Source organism: Mugil cephalus, chromosome 20 (genome assembly GCF_022458985.1).
Source record: "Mugil cephalus isolate CIBA_MC_2020 chromosome 20, CIBA_Mcephalus_1.1, whole genome shotgun sequence".
NCBI lineage: Eukaryota > Metazoa > Chordata > Actinopteri > Mugiliformes > Mugilidae > Mugil > Mugil cephalus.
Genome location: NC_061789.1, coordinates 7,992,977 through 8,013,200, shown reverse-complemented (window position 1 = coordinate 8,013,200; position 20,224 = coordinate 7,992,977). Strand labels below are relative to the sequence as shown.

General features: G+C 36.9%; 1 protein-coding gene and 1 pseudogene across 1 annotated transcript; both read left to right on the top strand.

Moving 5' to 3' along the window:
• The first annotated feature begins 172 nt into the window (after positions 1-172).
• Positions 173-9,731, top strand: LOC124997836 (annotated as a pseudogene).
• Positions 9,732-12,531: 2,800 nt separating this feature from the next.
• Positions 12,532-19,265, top strand: LOC124997835 (nuclear GTPase SLIP-GC-like). Its single transcript, XM_047571844.1, has 18 exons — positions 12,532-12,553; positions 12,722-12,746; positions 12,879-12,953; positions 13,048-13,141; positions 13,255-13,471; positions 13,607-13,822; positions 14,268-14,468; positions 15,593-15,768; positions 16,849-16,933; positions 17,020-17,104; positions 17,236-17,357; positions 17,776-17,954; positions 18,067-18,184; positions 18,327-18,435; positions 18,549-18,682; positions 18,836-18,917; positions 19,013-19,078; positions 19,195-19,265. Exons 4-18 carry the CDS (start codon positions 13,080-13,082, stop codon positions 19,263-19,265), a joined length of 1,923 nt encoding a protein of 640 aa, XP_047427800.1. The 5' UTR covers positions 12,532-12,553; positions 12,722-12,746; positions 12,879-12,953; positions 13,048-13,079.
• Positions 19,266-20,224: the final 959 nt, after the last annotated feature.

Here is a 20,224-nt window from a genome sequence, read left to right as displayed (position 1 = left end):
CACTACCACGCCCACCTGATCCTGTTCATCATTTCCTGATCAGTCTCTATATGAACAGGTCTGATTCCACTGACTCTCTGTCAGATGGTCTGTTGTTCCAACTGAGAAGCAGTTTTTTAGATTTGGATTTCCAGTTTAATAAATTTTTTTGATAACTGTGTGATTTTATCTTCATCCATGTCTCCTCTAACCTGATGATTTTTCCTCCCTGTTGAGTTCAGTCCTCTCTATCAACGTACCTTGAACTCTTGTCTGCATCACCGTCAGTAACAGGTAAGCTGTTTGATCTTTTGAGATGAATGAATCACTGTGTAAAATGCCATCTGGTGTGACTGATTAGAACATTACAATGTGTTTTTCAGTTTCTGTTACTGGTCATGGATGATTTTGTTCGTAACAAACTAACTGAATGGGGTCTGAGCAAGTGGATTGATAGATTTGAAGGTAAAGTATTAGCACTCATACTGGTGGGACACAGACGCTATGAAATATTCAGATGATTTACTCAAACTGAAACACAACTTCTACTAATCTATAGACAAATTCTGCCACTTCTCTCGTCTGTGAACAGAGAGAATAAAAACACTTAGAGTAAAACAACTGCATTTCACACAAAACAAAAATAAACATGTGCTACATAGAAAAAAACTCTAAAAATATTTTAGTCCTTCATTAAATTCAGTTCTGCAGAAGACGATAACTCTTGTTTCTGCACAACTAAGTGAAATTAAATTGTGTATGTTTTTGTTACAGAAGAAGATGTTGATGAAGAAAATCTCTATTGCCTTAGTGATCAAGATATTAATGATTTGATCCCAAAAATTGGGCCACGAGCAAAATTTAAGGAGAGACTTAAACTGTTAAAGGTAACGTTTCACACTGTGAAGACATTTTGCACATCTGGTGTCTCTTATGTGGACGCATGTTGGTGCAAGTGAAGAAACAGTAGATAAAACTGATATCCACAAATATCCACACATGTTGACATTTTCTTGTCATCAGGAAAAACAAAACACAACTCGGGAAACAGATGATTCCTCTGTTCAAGTAAGTTAAACACAGTTTCATGCTGATTGAATGTATGATCTATGATAGAGGTTATACTGTCAGTGTCTACTCAAAGTTTTTCATGACCTTGAACTGAGAGTATTTTATCTGCAGTGTAAACAGGAGCCTGAAGAAGAATCTAAATTGCCTCAGGTAAGAACGACAGTGATTTTATACACAATAAGTGAACATTACTCTACAACCTACTGACTACTAATTACTTTACAACATCCCAGACACTGCCAAGCTCATCTTGAATTTGATGAGAACATAAGTGCCTGTGAAAGTCTGTGAAACATACAGTATATGTTCCAGAACATTGCACTTTCTAAGCTTGTGTGAATAAACAATTTCTTGTATAATTAAGCATATTTCTTGAGTCAATTATTCATTTCTGTCCATTCTCAGGATTTGCCATCTACAAGTGCCACTGGTGAGAAGCAGATACATACATCTGATTTATGACATTTAATAGTTGTATAATATATGTTTATAGTATATTTATACTGCATATACATTTACAAGGCAGCAGTGATAATAATGACCAAACAATTCCTTTTTTAAGCAAAGAGACCTCTGGACCATCATGGTGAGTCAATCAAACAGGAATCACCAGCTTAACGACCTCGTAACAACTCAGGTATTTACATTTATTTCTCTCTGTTCATTTTCACATATGCTTCACTATAGTTTGTGGTTCCTTCCTAAACAGTTCTTTATGTTTACGCTAACAGAAGAAGTCATACTGTCTGAAGTGAAAAACATAATGGAGAGTGTCCAACTGAAACTACACAAACAAGACAACACAAAGCTGAATACTTTCCTGAAGTGAGTATTACGTTTTCTGTATTCAGTGTTCCACTCATGACCATGTTACAGCTGCACAAAGAGATCAAGAGATATTTTTCAGATTAATTGATGTTCACACTCTTGTACAACAGGACAAAAATCAATGACTTGGAGACAAACAAGAGGGAGCTGGTCGGTGTCTTTGGTAAAACTGGGACTGGAAAGAGCTCTTTGATTAATACCATCATTGAGAGAAGGATCTTTTGCCAACAGGAAGCATCAGTGCATGTACCACGGTCATGATTAAAGTCGAGGCCAACATGCACAACTCAAAGTATGAGGCAGAGATTGAGTTCATTACAAAAGAGGTAAAACTATTATATTATAAATATTTCATTCTTACTTGAAGTCAATTGAAGATTTATATTGTAGATGCAAGAATTAAGTTGTTACTTTTCATTCCACTTAACGAGACTAAGATCTAATTAGTTTTTGTTTTTTAGGACTGGGACAATGAATTGTCGCCTTGGTGTAAACTTTTGCCCTTTAAGACAGAACAGAAAAAGAAAGATGATGATGATTATTCAGACTTTGTTGAAAAGTTGACTGCACTATTTGGAGAAGAATGGAAACATGGAAAGACCTATGAAGACCTATAAGGACCACAGACATATCACAGACATTCTCCAGTCTAAGAAAAGGACTTTGTCACATGACACAGTAAGATACAGAATTTTTTTTTTAAATAAACTTTGTCAAAAGTATTTTTGCCACACATAGCCATTAGTTCATTTGTAATTACACCAAGTAGTATATAAAAATACATTTAACAGACCCACATAACATGAAAGTGAACTTTCTGTGACACCCAAATACAATTTTCCTTTTATACAAATACATTTGTGTCAGGAGTCTCAATGAGAAACCAAATGACACTGTCACATCACAGGTGCTTTTCACTCAGTAGATCTCACCATACTGTTGGACAGGTTGGGTAATTAAATACTGAACTTTTGTGTTCACTTTACCATGATTACCATGATGATTTACCATTTTAGTTATAGTTGTAGTATTTCAGAACAGTTTCAGTTCTCCCTCATGGTGTGTTGATCTATTTTTATGTGAATCAGCTGATATGTCAAATTGATTTGCTCTACGTGTTTTTTTATATAATGCGGGCTGAAGAGCTATCTAAAAAGTTAGTGAATTACACAAGAAGGAAGCAGGGAAACGTTGAAGATGGTAAGATGTGGTACTGGCCATTAGTGAAGTGTGTGACTGTCAAGGTGCCAAAGAAGGGGTTTCTCCAACATGTCACACTTGTGGACCTTCCTGGAAATGGAGACTATAACAAGAGCAGAGATGACATGTGGAAAGAGGTAATTTATGCACATGTACTGCTGTTTATGTGCAGTACTGTGTTATCTTTTTTTTTTTTTTTTCTGCATTTGTCTACATAGTTAAACACCACATGGTGTCAACATTATATGAGATTGATGCAGTTATATTCTTGCAGCTGAATATTTTATTACTTCAGTGTGTGTTTGTGACCATCATCGGCCCTCCCTGGGAGCTAGTTTGTTGATCTAGTTTGAGGTGACCAGTGGAGTGACCTTTTGTGGCAGGGAGGGCAGTGCTACACCTCGGTGGATAGAGGGGGAGAACAAAGGATGGAGAATATGTGGAAGGATGAGTGGAAGTGGAAGAGAGGCAGTAGGGTAAGGGTGTCCCAGTAGAGGAGCTAAGTCAACAGTAGGGCACATGGTGATAGACGGAAAGAACAGTCCAGCCCTTATCAGATGGGACTCATCAATTCTTCTCAAAATGACCCAGCACAAGGTGACAGGTGACACCACACATGCACGTGGGCATTCTCTAAATGTGAGTGAGACCATTACCTGGGCCCAGAGTCAGGTCAGGGAGCCCAGCCGCCAACAACCACTACCCCAGTGTAGGAGCACATGGGTACCACATGGGTAGGTAACTACCCTGACCAACTGCTGTATAGCCGCAGACCGCCAGCCCAAGAGACACTCACCTGCAGAGGACCAGGCCCCCTGAGCTGAGCCAAGGGATAATGAGTGAGATAAGTAAGAGTGTCCCCATTTCTGTGCTTCCTCAGTCCCGGACATGGAAGCATAACCCTACACCGTGACTCTAGATGTGGTGTGGTGCATTAAGAGTGGAGAGGGAAAGGGGGAAGGTGGGGTGGGTCAGGGACTGCAGGACACTATTGTCTTGCAGCCAACCCTGATGTAGGGCTCACTGTCCCCCAAGGTGTGGTGCAATAAAAACTTGGTTTCGGTGTATTTGGTGTACCTAGCTCTCACTGTGATAAGTATCAGTATAGAGTAGAGCGTGATCTGAGTGCAGTTTTGGAGGCAGGCAAGTGAGGGCCAGGTCCCCGGCTGAAGTACTGTGTTATTTTGAAACTGTATTTTAATATTTTCACACAGCTTTGATAATGAATTATTCAAAATAAACATGCTCTGCACTCTTTCAGATTGTTGGAAAGTGTTCCACTGTGTGGATTGTGACTGACGGTAGTCGACCAGCAACAGAGAAAGAAACCTGGCAGGTCCTGGAACGTGCCAGTAGCATCATGGGAAATGGAGGAGAGTGTCACCAGATTCACTTTATCTGGACCAAGTCTGATCAGATTGATTATTCTAACGACAAGTAAGTAAACTTCAGCACCAAAAGTGCATATTTGAATAAATCATTTAACTGGAGAATTTGATGAACAAGAGCATGAAAAGAAAATGCAAGAACTACTATTGTATGATAATGTATTATTGGATCAATACCAAAAGCCCCGTGACCACAAACTTTAGCTTAAGGTTTCCCAATACTTTGTGCACCTATAAATAACCCTGTTGTGCTTATGAGACATCCATAATTAGAATAGAATAGAGAATAGAAAAATACTTTATTCATCCCCTGGGGGAAATTCAAGTGTCCAGTAGCTTGTACACAAACATACACAGACATCAACACAACACACCAATATAAACACCAGAATCTACAGTGCAAATAAAATGTGTAGATATGTGTGGAAGTATATATATGTATGGGCTGCGCTAGCATGTTAATATGAATTACTATGTGAAATAAAAAACTATATACAGTTGAACAGTTTACAATTTACAAATTAGCATTAAAGCATTTAAACAGTGATGTTTTACAGTCTGATGAACAAAGGACCTCCTGAACCTCTCAGTCCTGCAGCGTAGGGAGAGAAGCCTCCCAGGATGTCATGAAGGGGGTGCTCTTTCTATCCCTGTACTCTTTTGTGTGTGCACATGCGTTTGTGTGAGTGTGTGTGTGCGTGGGAAGGAGGAGGGTTCTGCGGACTTGTTTTATACGTGTGAAGCACTTTGGGTTGTTTATATGATAAACAACCCAAGTTTATATGATATGATAAGTGAAATGCCTTGAAGGATTCAGGTCCTAATGGTCACCGTTGGCTCTCATGCAGCATTTCTCATCCACGAAAGTCACATCCACGTTCTTGCATTGAAATTATTCTACATATTTTTTTACATTTTTACTTAAGGGTGCTTTTTATATTTATTTAAATGTTCATGTATTTATGTGTGCCTTTAAGCCGGGTCTCTGCAAAATTTCGTTATGTTCTTATAATGACAATAAAGAATCTTCTTGAATCGAGAAATCAAAAGGTCACAGAAGAATACACTTAAGGTTTCAGTGTTCTGTATGAAATGTCACCTACTCTATATGTCCATATTTTTCTTATAGATCACCAGCTGATTGCATATTGAGAAACAATAAAGAAGTCAAAGAAGAAGTAAAAAATGAATTCAACAACAAAAACAAGATTAAAGTGAGTACAGATTACATAAAGTCTAAAGGTCTATGGTTGTTTACAAGTATAAGCTTGACTTCAAATTACAATCTAAATTTCCCCAGAAACACTTCAAAAACAGCTTTGAGGTGTTCACAGTGAGCTCCAAAGAGTTTCTAGAAAAAAGACATCTAAAACCAGATGACACTGGTAGGTCAAGTCTCCATACAGTCTATGAACACTCAAATTTGTACAGCTGTAGTTTGATTTAATTCAGGTTTTATTGAATTCAAATTAAACAATGTGATGTAAATATGTGTTATCAAAACTACTCTTTACAGAAATACCAAAACTTCAGAATATTTTGCAAAATCTCTATGACTGCCACTCAGAGACTTGGAACTATGTGTCTGGAGCTTATGGGATTCTGTCTTTGATTCAAGGAGCCCGCTGTAGAGAAGGGGTAAGAACAATGAAATCATTTAACACATTTTACTGTTTCACTGCAAACATGGAAAGGTTGTATATACTCTCTCTCTCTCTCTCTCTCTCTCTCTCTCTCTGTGTGTGTGTGTGTGTGTGTGATTTCAGGCTGACAGAACAGAAGTGTGTGCGGACCTTGAAGGAAAGATGAGCCATCAACTTCACGAAGTCAAAATAAATATGGAAATAGCCAACAAAGCTTTTGAAAAATGCCTCAGTGCCGGTGTGGAACAATCTAAAGATCGTTGTGCAAAAGAGCTGGATTACTTCTTAAATTTTGTATGTATTGGAATTACAAATACAAATAAGTCATTTTTTTTTCTTGTGAATATGTTTCATATATTTTTCTATTTGGTCTCAGAAAAAGGATGGCCGTGGTTTCCACAGGACACTGAAATGTATAGTTGAGAACAATGGCATCTACAAACCAAAAAAGAAAGGGAAAAAGAACAGGACACCAATAAATCTCAACATGAAGTTGTCCTCACACCTGACTGACAGCATTGATGACAAATTCCAGGAGACCTTTCCGTAAGAACTGTTTAATAAGGACATAAAACTATTTGTTGAATCCAAAAGTCCAGAACAGACAAATTCTACAATGATCAAATTATGTCGTTACAATAACATCAACATGTTTCAGAAATGACAGAAAATGTGAACCATTGAACGGACTCATCAGTAGGTTCTCACTCAACACAAGTGATCTGATTCAGAAATACAAAGATGTGGAGCTGCAGCTGATATTTCTGCAGACAGAGGTAAAGAATGAAAATTAGAACCAACCTGTTCATTGGTTATTTACAGTACTAGATTTTATGTCAAGCAAAACTGAAATTGAAAAGTGACATATGAATTATTATTATTCTTACAGACTGTTACACTTTACTTTTTTTCTCATAGGAAGAACTAATGAAGACAAAATTGAACAAAGACATCCGGGAGAAAAAGAAAAACATCTACAACAGTCTTACAGCCACTATTGAGGAAGACATGAAAAAATGCTACAAACGTGAGTTAAGACCATCATGACTGAATGTCACCATAATAATAATAATATAATATACAAAAAATTATAATACACATTTAATTTGACTGAACATAACAAAATCTGTTTTATTTCAGGAGCAGCTTCATATAGTGGAGATGACACACTGAAAAAAATGAAAGAGGCTCTTCAGAGTCATGTCCGGGATTCAAAGAGCAGAATGTTTGATAATGCTAAAACAAATATGTTGGAGCAGCTGGATCAGCTGAAGGTTTGTCACATTTCATAGCTTGAAATATGATGAGATTGTAAAACATGTTGCCCTGCATATCTGTTCTGTTAGTTTATTTGTGATTCAATGGAGCTTGAACACAGTATTTCCTCTGATAAGTGGTAATTAATACAGATTTTGATGCTGCATTAGGAGGACATCCTGAAGACACTGAGGACAACCATGATGAAAGCCATTGAGCTCTCACTCAAGACAGATGACTTCTCATTCCCAGGTAATAGGATAACATTAAAGTGAGGTCATTCTTATAGAGCACCAACAAAATGGAAATAATGTTAATTAATCAATAATTGTTTTGGTTTATTTTAGATGTTTCAACAGAGCTTGGAGAGGTGAAGAAAATCTACAATGACATGAAGGCTCACCAGAAGAGAAGTAGCAAACAATGTAAATTATATATTATGTTGTTTGATTATGAACAGTTTTGTTGTAAATGTCATTAACAGTCATTTTAATCCCTGACATGATACGTATGATGTTTGTTTCTATAGGAGATGTTTCAGATTCGTTCTGTGTGGAGCAGAAGCCTGGTCACTGTCTGAACATCCAAAAGGAAAGATGACTAAAGACAAGAGGCCTCTGAAATTGGCCTGATTCATTTTTGTCAAAGAAAACACAGGTAACACACCTGTGTGTTACCTGTGTTACCACTCAATGTGTCTTGGTTTTCTGGTTGTTTAAGACAAGAGAAGCTACTCATTGCATCAGTTGGGCTTAAATAAGTTTTTACCAGCTGAAAGATAATCACTCATGCAGTAATTACCCAATTGGAGGTTTGTACCTATTTGTTTAGTTAAATCCAGATGGCAACTTTTTCGTTTTGTTTTTTAGGCCAGGCAGTTTATATATAATATATAAAATATGTGGAGAAAGATTAAAAATAAGTATTTGTTGGATTCAGGGATCATCACACAGTGCTACTATTATCTCCCAGAAACATTTTGATTTTAAGAGTTTAAAATAAATCTTTTTATGCTTTATACAATACAATATTTTATTTTTTTCATTTTATCAGTTTAGTGGGTTCTTTGGGATTGGAGTTAAGCAGCATCGGTTATTAAACCTTAATGACAAAGTGTTGGTTTGACTTGACAAATAAATAACGTTAAGCTAAGAAAAAAACATTAATACAAATAAATGACAGCAATAAACCAGTAGCCTCTAATTAGAAACTGTTGTGATTCATTTCTTGGTCATTTTTGTTTTGTTGACTCTCATCTGCACTGATTCTACTATAAATGTTCATCTGTGTGTGATGTGGTCTTCTGTCCAACACACCATGAGTAAAAATGCAGATGTTTTTGTCTTTGTTAAGGGGATTAAATTTGCTTTAAAACATTTTGATTGTAAGACAGAAACAAATATTTTTTCCAACCATGTTTGTTACTGTGTAATTATTCTCTGAAGTTGTGAATTTGAACAGTAACAACTCATTTTAGGAAAAGTAAATAAAAGATATCATTGGTTTGATTCAAGCAAAGACACTGATTATGTGGAGTGAAGAATTCTGCACAAGGTTCGTCTCTCTTCCAGATAACCATGTATGCATTTATTCTGCATAGATTAGTTGGATTTGATTGTGTGTGTGATAGTGAATAGGCTGCTATTGATGATGTTACTTCCCTTTGGGGAACAAACACACAAGGAAGTTAAGAGGGAAATTTGAATAATAAAGTTCCTTAAATTACAAAACAATAAACAAAAGATCTAACTGTAACATCTGCAAAAAGGCCTAATAAAAGTATATGAACAACTCAGGTCCAGGAAAAATAATAATATATGTATCACCAGCCAATAATCCTAGTTTATACAACATAGGTTTCCTACTTGTGGAAGGAGTATAGGACACCCCTAACTCAATAAATAATCAGAAACCTTCCACCTCATACAGTATCTACCAACACAAACACAGTGCACAGGTCCACAAATCTCTGATGGTGAGTGAAGTCTGACCCATGTGGTCCGATCCAACAGAGGAACAAATGAAGCTCAAATCACTGAAGCCAATACCAGTTCTGATGGAAAGGTGTCGTAACACATGAACTGCAGTTGTTGCATATGGGGCTGTACAGAGAGAGACCAGGTCGACTGCCATAAAAATCCTTTTGGAGAATTGAATTGGTTCTGATGGGTGTAATCGTAATTAAAAATTAGACCAGATTCTTGTTGGGTATTTCCAACAATCTGAATGAAAGACTGACACAGTCTTTCATTCTCAGTCTAAATGCCTGGTAAATTGTACTCTTTGTGGTACTCTGCTTGTCATTTATCCATATTAAATGACTGTTTGATGTCTTCATACTGTGACAGCATCTGGAGCAGCATGACGATGCTGTTGACAAGTCTGGATATATTGAAGTAAGGTCCAAAAAAAATATCTGTGCCGTATCTGGGCCTGGTTCCATGACTCACCAAGTGCCAGTTTTACACAGAGCAACTAACAGAAATAGCTTGGGTAATAACATCAATGAGAAAGATCACACAATGTGAGAAACTTAGTACAAAAACAAAAAGAAACCCTCTACAATAATAAATTTGGCATGACAGAAAAATATAAAACAAATAGTAACGTTGTGTGACATCGAACCTTGTGAAAAACAGAATATAATTTGGAATGAGCTGACAACCTTTGTGTGAGAGGTGGTTCACAGAAGTGTTAAAAACAGCTGTTAAGGGTTGTTGCCTTTTCACAAAACTGAAAATCACGATTCCTCAGGAACCAAAAGGAGAACCAGATCACTCTTGTGTCTTCTCATGAAAACATTCTTAACGTCAGGAACAGAACATGGATATATATATCAAACCTAAGAACTTTACAAAAAAGTTTGGAATCTTTCAATTACTGTCACTCAGAGACTTTAAACATCTCTACGTGTCAGAAGGTTCTCTCTTTGATTCAAGTCTCCAAATGATAGAGGAGGTAGAATCAATGAAACATTGATTATTACATCAGTGCAGTTGAATAAAGTCATGGCGACCATTATGGTTCAGTAAGTATTTGGTAGGATAGTACTAAGGTACATCTCTTGCTCAAGGGCCCATCAAAGTCACGACATGTTCCTGCACTGTAGCTCCACAGATCTTGTTCACTCTTGTTTTGTGGTGAAATAATACGTACGGTGGTAGGAGGTGGAGACATTTTTGTGCATAAACAAAAACCAAAGTAGCTGAAATGTACTACAGCCACAACTGAATGTACTGTATTATGGAAATACAAATGTGAACAGGTTTGTTTCCTTTTCACAAAACTGAAAGTCATGATTCTTCAGGAATTGAAGCTCACATCAGGCAGCCAGTGAACATTTTGTCCTCAGTGTAATTAATTTGTCTCAAAGACTGTCTACAACTGCAGGCATGACTTAAAAAAAAATCAAAACCAATTTCTGCAGCAACAGTATGAAAGTAAGGTCTTCAAAGTGTACACATTGAGTTGATGGATTTCCAAAAGGAAGACGTCTAAAACCAGATCACTCCGGTACGTTAAGTCTTCTTAAACTTTAAATGTGTCTATGTGTCAGGAGTTTAAGAGTTTATCTCTTTGATTCAAGTCTCCAAATGACAGAAGAGGTAGAATCAATGAAACATTGATTATTCAATCAGGACAGTGCTGTTAAATAGAGTCATACTAAGACTAATCAGACTAATCTTCCACAACCATGGTTCACTAGAAGTATTTGGTAGGATAGTACTACGGTACAACTCTTGCTCAAGGGCCCATAAAAGTCATGACATGTTCCTGCACTGTAGCTCCACAGTTAAACGATCTTGTTCACACTTGTTTTGTGGGATAATAATATGTATGATGGTAAGAGGGGAAGGTAGTATAAGCTGATCAAGTGGAGACATTTTTGTGCATAAACAAAAAAACAAAGCTGATAGTAACTGCAATGCACTAAATCCACAAATGAATATATTATATTGTGGAAAACTGGCAGCAGGTGTACCATCGCACACAATGTGCTGCTTTTGTCCACCCACCATTGTGTATTTCAGTGATTCTGATCCGGATACAGTTTTGGAACATCAAGACCAATTTGAGTGAAACTCAAAGCTTTTAACTGTGTGATTTTGCTTTTTGTTTCCTTTTCCACAAAACTGAAAGTCAAGTTTCCCTCATGGGGTTACTCATTAATTGTTGTTGCTTTATTCATCATGCGCACTAGTCAAGACACATCCACCTGCCCTGTGGTAACCTCAGCACTATCACACCCACCTGATCCTTTGTTCACCACAGGTAAGCTGTTTGAACTTTTGAGATGAATGAATCACTGTGTAAAATGCCATCCACTGTGACTGATTAGAACATTACAATGTGTTTTTCAGTTTCTGTTACTGGTCATGGAGGATTTTGTTCGTAACAAACTAACTGAATGGGGTCTGAGCAAGTGGATCGATAGATTTAAAGGTAAAGTACTAGCACTCATACTGATGGGACTCAGACGCTATAAAATATTCAGATGATTTACTCAAACTGAAACACAACAGACAAATTCTGCCACTTCTCTCGTCTGTGAACAGAGAGAATAAAAACACTTACAGTAAAACATCTGCATTTCACACAAGACAAAAAGAAACATGTGCTACATAGGAAAAAAAACTGCAAGAATATTTTAGTCCTTCATTAAATTCAGTTCTGCAGAAGACAATAATTCTTGTTTCTGCACAACTAAGTGAAATTAAATTGTGTATGTTTTTGTTACAGAAGAGGATGTCGATGACGAAAGTCTCTGTTGCCTTAGTGATCAAGATATTAATGGTTTGATCCCAAAAATTGGGCCACGAGCAAAATTTAAGGAGAGACTCAAACTGTTAAAGGTAATGTTTCACACTGCGAAGACACTTTGCACATCTGGTGTCTCTTATGTGGACACATGTTGGTGCAAGTGAAGAAACAATAGATAAAACTGATATCCACAAATATCCACACATGTTGATATTTTCTTGTCGTCAGGAAAAACAAAACACAACTCGGGAAACAGATGATTCCTCTGTTCAAGTAACTTAAACACAGTTTCATGCTGATTGAATGTATGATCTATGATAGAGGTTATACTGTCAGTGTCTACTCAAAGTTTTTCATGACCTTGAACTGAGAGTATTTTATCTGCAGTGTAAACAGGAGCCTGAAGAAGAAGCTAAATTGCCTCAGGTAAGAACGACAGTGATTTTATACACATGTAATAAGTGAACATTACTCTACAACCTACTGACTACTAATTACTTTACAACATCCCAGACACTGCCAAGCTCATCTTGAATTTGATGAGAACATAAGTGCCTGTGAAAGTCTGTGAAACATTCTTTCATTCATTCTCAGGATTTGCCATCTACAAGTGCCACTGGTGAGAAGCAGATACATACATCTGATTAATGACATTTAATAGTTGTATAATATATGTTTATAGTATATTTATACTGCATATACATTTACAAGGCAGCAGTGATAATAATGACCAAACAATTCCTTTTTTAAGCAAAGAGACCTCTGGACCATCATGGTGAGTCAATCAAACAGGAATCACCAGCTTAACGACCTCGTAACAACTCAGGTATTTACATTTATTTCTCTCTGTTCATTTTCACATATGCTTCACTATAGTTTGTGGTTCCTTCCTAAACAGTTCTTTATGTTTACGCTAACAGAAGAAGTCATACTGTCTGAAGTGAAAAACATAATGGAGAGTGTCCAACTGAAACTACACAAACAAGACAACACAAAGCTGAATACTTTCCTGAAGTGAGTATTACGTTTTCTGTATTCAGTGTTCCACTCATGACCATGTTACAGCTGCACAAAGTGATCAAGAGATATTTTTCAGATTAATTGATGTTCACACTCTTGTACAACAGGACAAAAATCAATGACTTGGAGACAAACAAGAGGGAGCTGGTCGGTGTCTTTGGTAAAACTGGGACTGGAAAGAGCTCTTTGATTAATACCATCATTGGAGAGAAAGATCTTTTGCCAACAGGAAGCATCAGTGCATGTACCACGGTCATGATTAAAGTCGAGGCCAACATGCACAACTCAAAGTATGAGGCAGAGATTGAGTTCATTACAAAAGAGGTAAAACTATTATATTATAAATATTTCATTCTTACTTGAAGTCAATTGAAGATTTATATTGTAGATGCAAGAATTAAGTTGTTACTTTTCATTCCACTTAACGAGACTAAGATCTAATTAGTTTTTGTTTTTTAGGACTGGGACAATGAATTGTCGCCTTGGTGTAAACTTTTGCCCTTTAAGACAGAACAGAAAAAGAAAGATGATGATGATTATTCAGACTTTGTTGAAAAGTTGACTGCACTATTTGGAGAAGAATGGAAACATGGAAAGACCTATGAAGAGCTCAAGGACCACAAACACATCAGAAAAATTCTCCAATCTAAGAAAAAGACTTTGCCACATGACACAGTAAGATACAGGAAAAAAACTTAGTCAAAAGCATTTTTGCCATACATAGCCATTAGTTCATTTGTAATTACACCAAGTAGTATATAAAAATACATTTAACAGACCCACATAACATGAAAGTGAACTTTCTGTGACACCCAAATACAATTTTCCTTTTATACAAATACATTTGTGTCAGGAGTCTCAATGAGAAACCAAATGACACTGTCACATCACAGGTGCTTTTCACTCAGTAGATCTCACCATACTGTTGGACAGGTTGGGTAATTAAATACTGAACTTTTGTGTTCACTTTACCATGATTACCATGATGATTTACCATTTTAGTTATAGTTGTAGTATTTCAGAACAGTTTCAGTTCTCCCTCATGGTGTGTTGATCTATTTTTATGTGAATCAGCTGATATGTCAAATTGATTTGCTCTACGTTTTTTTATATAATGCAGGCTGAAGAGCTATCTAAAAAGTTAGTGAATTACACAAGAAGGAAGCAGGGAAACGTTGAAGATGGTAAGATGTGGTACTGGCCATTAGTGAAGTGTGTGACTGTCAAGGTGCCAAAGAAGGGGTTTCTCCAACATGTCACACTTGTGGACCTTCCTGGAAATGGAGACTATAACAAGAGCAGAGATGACATGTGGAAAGAGGTAATTTATGCACATGTACTGCTGTTTATTTGCAGTACTGTGTTATCTTTTTTTTTTTTTTTTCTGCATTTGTCTACATAGTTAAACACCACATGGTGTCAACATTATATGAGATTGATGCAGTTATATTCTTGCAGCTGAATATTTTATTACTTCAGTGTGTGTTTGTGACCATCATCGGCCCTCCCTGGGAGCTAGTTTGTTGATCTAGTTTGAGGTGACCAGTGGAGTGACCTTTTGTGGCAGGGAGGGCAGTGCTACACCTCGGTGGATAGAGGGGGAGAACAAAGGATGGAGAATATGTGGAAGGATGAGTGGAAGTGGAAGAGAGGCAGTAGGGTAAGGGTGTCCCAGTAGAGGAGCTAAGTCAACAGTAGGGCACATGGTGATAGACGGAAAGAACAGTCCAGCCCTTATCAGATGGGACTCATCAATTCTTCTCAAAATGACCCAGCACAAGGTGACAGGTGACACCACACATGCACGTGGGCATTCTCTAAATGTGAGTGAGACCATTACCTGGGCCCAGAGTCAGGTCAGGGAGCCCAGCCGCCAACAACCACTACCCCAGTGTAGGAGCACATGGGTACCACATGGGTAGGTAACTACCCTGACCAACCGCTGTATAGCCGCAGACCGCCAGCCCAAGAGACACTCACCTGCAGAGGACCAGGCCCCCTGAGCTGAGCCAAGGGATAATGAGTGAGATAAGTAAGAGTGTCCCCATTTCTGTGCTTCCTCAGTCCCGGACATGGAAGCATAACCCTACACCGTGACTCTAGATGTGGTGTGGTGCATTAAGAGTGGAGAGGGAAAGGGGGAAGGTGGGGTGGGTCAGGGACTGCAGGACACTATTGTCTTGCAGCCAACCCTGATGTAGGGCTCACTGTCCCCCAAGGTGTGGTGCAATAAAAACTTGGTTTCGGTGTATTTGGTGTACCTAGCTCTCACTGTGATAAGTATCAGTATAGAGTAGAGCGTGATCTGAGTGCAGTTTTGGAGGCAGGCAAGTGAGGGCCAGGTCCCCGGCTGAAGTACTGTGTTATTTTGAAACTGTATTTTAATATTTTCACACAGCTTTGATAATGAATTATTCAAAATAAACATGCTCTGCACTCTTTCAGATTGTTGGAAAGTGTTCCACTGTGTGGATTGTGACTGACGGTAGTCGACCAGCAACAGAGAAAGAAACCTGGCAGGTCCTGGAACGTGCCAGTAGCATCATGGGAAATGGAGGAGAGTGTCACCAGATTCACTTTATCTGGACCAAGTCTGATCAGATTGATTATTCTAACGACAAGTAAGTAAACTTCAGCACCAAAAGTGCATATTTGAATAAATCATTTAACTGGAGAATTTGATGAACAAGAGCATGAAAAGAAAATGCAAGAACTACTATTGTATGATAATGTATTATTGGATCAATACCAAAAGCCCCGTGACCACAAACTTTAGCTTAAGGTTTCCCAATACTTTGTGCACCTATAAATAACCCTGTTGTGCTTATGAGACATCCATAATTAGAATAGAATAGAGAATAGAAAAATACTTTATTCATCCCCTGGGGGAAATTCAAGTGTCCAGTAGCTTGTACACAAACATACACAGACATCAACACAACACACCAATATAAACACCAGAATCTACAGTGCAAATAAAATGTGTAGATATGTGTGGAAGTATATATATGTATGGGCTGTGCTAGCATGTTAATATGAATTACTATGTGAAATAAAAAACTATATACAGTTGAACAGTTTACAATTTACAAATTAGCATTAAAGCATTTAAACAGTGATGTTGTACAGTCTGATGAACAAAGGACCTCCTGAACCTCTCAGTCCTGCAGCGTAGGGAGAGAAGCCTCCCAGGATGTCATGAAGGGGGTGCTATTTCTATCCCTGTACTCTTTTGTGTGTGCACATGCGTTTGTGTGAGTGTGTGTGTGCGTGGGAAGGAGGAGGGTTCTGCGGACTTGTTTTATACGTGTGAAGCACTTTGGGTTGTTTATATGATAAACAACCCAAGTTTATATGATATGATAAGTGAAATGCCTTGAAGGATTCAGGTCCTAATGGTCACCGTTGGCTCTCATGCAGCATTTCTCATCCACGAAAGTCACATCCACGTTCTTGCATTGAAATTATTATACATATTTTTTTACATTTTTACTTAAGGGTGCTTTTTATATTTATTTAAATGTTCATGTATTTATGTGTGCCTTTAAGCCGGGTCTCTGCAAAATTTCGTTATGTTCTTATAATGACAATAAAGAATCTTCTTGAATCGAGAAATCAAAAGGTCACAGAAGAATACACTTAAGGTTTCAGTGTTCTGTATGAAATGTCACCTACTCTATATGTCCATATTTTTCTTATAGATCACCAGCTGATTGCATATTGAGAAACAATAAAGAAGTCAAAGAAGAAGTAAAAAATGAATTCAACAACAAAAACAAGATTAAAGTGAGTACAGATTACATAAAGTCTAAAGGTCTATGGTTGTTTACAAGTATAAGCTTGACTTCAAATTACAATCTAAATTTCCCCAGAAACACTTCAGAAACAGCTTTGAGGTGTTCACAGTGAGCTCCAAAGAGTTTCTAGAAAAAAGACATCTAAAACCAGATGACACTGGTAGGTCAAGTCTCCATACAGTCTATGAACACTCAAATTTGTACAGCTGTAGTTTGATTTAATTCAGGTTTTATTGAATTCAAATTAAACAATGTGATGTAAATATGTGTTATCAAAACTACTCTTTACAGAAATACCAAAACTTCAGAATATTTTGCAAAATCTCTATGACTGCCACTCAGAGACTTTAAACTATGTGTCTGGAGCTTATGGGATTCTGTCTTTGATTCAAGGAGCCCGCTGTAGAGAAGGGGTAAGAACAATGAAATCATTTAACACATTTTACTGTTTCACTGCAAACATGGAAAGGTTCTATATACTCTCTCTCTCTCTCTCTCTGTGTGTGTGTGTGTGTGTGTGTGTGTGTGTGTGTGTGTGTGTGTGTGTGTGTGTGTGTGTGTGTGTGTGTGTGTGTGTGTGATTTCAGGCTGACAGAACAGAAGTGTGTGCAGACCTTGAAGGAAAGATGAGCCATCAACTTCACCAAGTCAAAATAAATATGGAAATAGCCAACAAAGCTTTTGAAAAATGCCTCAGTGCCGGTGTGGAACAATCTAAAGATTGTTGTGCAAAAGAACTGGATTACTTCTTAAATTTTGTATGTATTGGAATTACAAATACAAATAAGTCATTTTTTTTTCTTGTGAATATGTTTCATATATTTTTCTATTTGGTCTCAGAAAAAGGATGGCCGTGGTTTCCACAGGACACTGAAATGTATAGTTGAGAACAATGGCATCTACAAACCAAAAAAGAAAGGGAAAAAGAACAGGACACCAATAAATCTCAACATGAAGTTGTCCTCACACCTGACTAACAGCATTGATGACAAATTCCAGGAGACCTTTCCGTAAGAACTGTTTAATAAGGACATAAAACTATTTGTTGAATCCAAAAGTCCAGAACAGACAAATTCTACAATAATCAAATTATGTCATTACAATAACATCAACATGTTTCAGAAATGACAGAAAATGTGAACCATTGAACGGACTCATCAGTAGGTTCTCACTCAACACAAGTGATCTGATTCAGAAATACAAAGATGTGGAGCTGCAGCTGATATTTCTGCAGACAGAGGTAAAGAATGAAAATTAGAACCAACCTGTTCATTGGTTATTTACAGTACTAGATTTTATGTCAAGCAAAACTGAAATTGAAAAGTGACATATGAATTATTATTATTCTTACAGACTGTTACACTTTACTTTTTTTCTCATAGGAAGAACTAATGAAGACAAAATTGAACAAATACATCCGGGAGAAAAAGAAAAACATCTACAACTGTCTAACAGCCACTATTGAGGAAGACATGAAAAAATGCTACAAACGTGAGTTAAGACCATCATGACTGAATGTCACCATAATAATAATAATATAATATACAAAAAATTATAATACACATTTAATTTGACTGAACATAACAAAATCTGTTTTATTTCAGGAGCAGCTTCATATAGTGGAGATGACACACTGAAAAACATGAAAGAGGCTCTTCAGAGTCATGTCCGGGATTCAAAGAGCAGAATGTTTGATAATGCTAAAACAAATATGTTGGAGGAGCTGGATCAGCTGAAGGTTTGACACATTTCATAGCTTGAAATATGATGAGATTGTAACACATGTTGCCCTGCATATCTGTTCTGTTAGTTTATTTGTGATTCAATGGAGCTTGAACACAGTATTTCCTCTGATAAGTGGTAATTAATACAGATTTTGATGCTGCATTAGGAGGACATCCTGAAGACACTGAGGACAACCATGATGAAAGCTATTGAGCTCTCACTCAAGACAGATGACTTCTCATTCCCAGGTAATAGGATAACATTAAAGTGAGGTCATTCTTATAGAGCACCAACAAAATGGAAATAATGTTAATTAATCAATAATTGTTTTGGTTTATTTTAGATGTTTCAACCGAGCTTGGAGAGGTGAAGAAAATCTACAATGACATGAAGGCTCACCAGAAGAGAAGTAGCAAACAATGTAAATTATATACTATGTTGTTTGATTATGAACAGTTTTGTTGTAAATGTCATTAACAGTCATTTTAATCCCTGACATGATACGTATGTTGTTTGTTTCTATAGGAGATGTTTCAGATTTGTTCTGTGTGGAGCAGAAACCTGGTCACCGTCTGAACATCCAAAAGGAAAGATGACTAAAGCCAAGAGGCCTCTGGATTTGACCTGATTCATTTTTGTCAAAGAAAACACAGGTAACACACCTATGTGTTACCTGTGTTACCACTCGATGTGGCTTGGTTGTCTGGTTGTTTAAGAAAAGAGAAGCTACTCATTGTATCAGTTGGGCTTAAATAAGTTTTTACCAACTGAAAGATAATCACTCATGCAGTAATTACCCAATAGGAGGTTTGTACCTATTTGTTTAGTTAAATCCAGATGGCAACTTTTTCGTTTTGTTTTTTAGGCCAGGCAGTTTATATATAATATATAAAATATGTGGAGAAAGATTAAAAATTAAGCATTTGTTGGATTCAGGGATGTTGTGGTTTCATCACACAGTGCTACTATTATCTCCCAGAAATGTTTTGATTTTAAGAGTTTAAAATAAATCTTTTTATGCTTTATACAATACAATATTTTATTTTTTTTCATTTTATCAGTTTAGTGGGTTCTTTGGGATTGGAGTTAAGCAGCATCGGTTATTAAACCTTAATGATAAAGTGTTGGTTTGACTTGACAAATAAATAACATTAAGCTTTAAAAGAAAAAAAACATTAATACAAATAAATGACAGCAATAAACCAGTAGCCTTTAATTAGAAACTGTTGTGATTCATTTCTTTGTCATTTTTGTTTGGTTGACTCTCATCTGCATTGATTCTACTGTAAATGTTCATCTGTGTGTGATGTGGTCTTCTGTCCAACACACCATGAGTGAAAATGCAGATGTTTTTGTCTTTGATAAGGGGATTCACTTTTGATTGTGTGTGTGATAGTGAATAGGCTGCTATTGATGATGTTACTTCCCTTTGGGGAACTTAAGGACAAACACACAACACACAAGGAAGTTAAGAGGGAAATTTGAATATTTATTTTACAGTCAAATTAAATAAGTGAAAAATCTTTAAACAGTGATTGTGTTGGAAGAATATCCT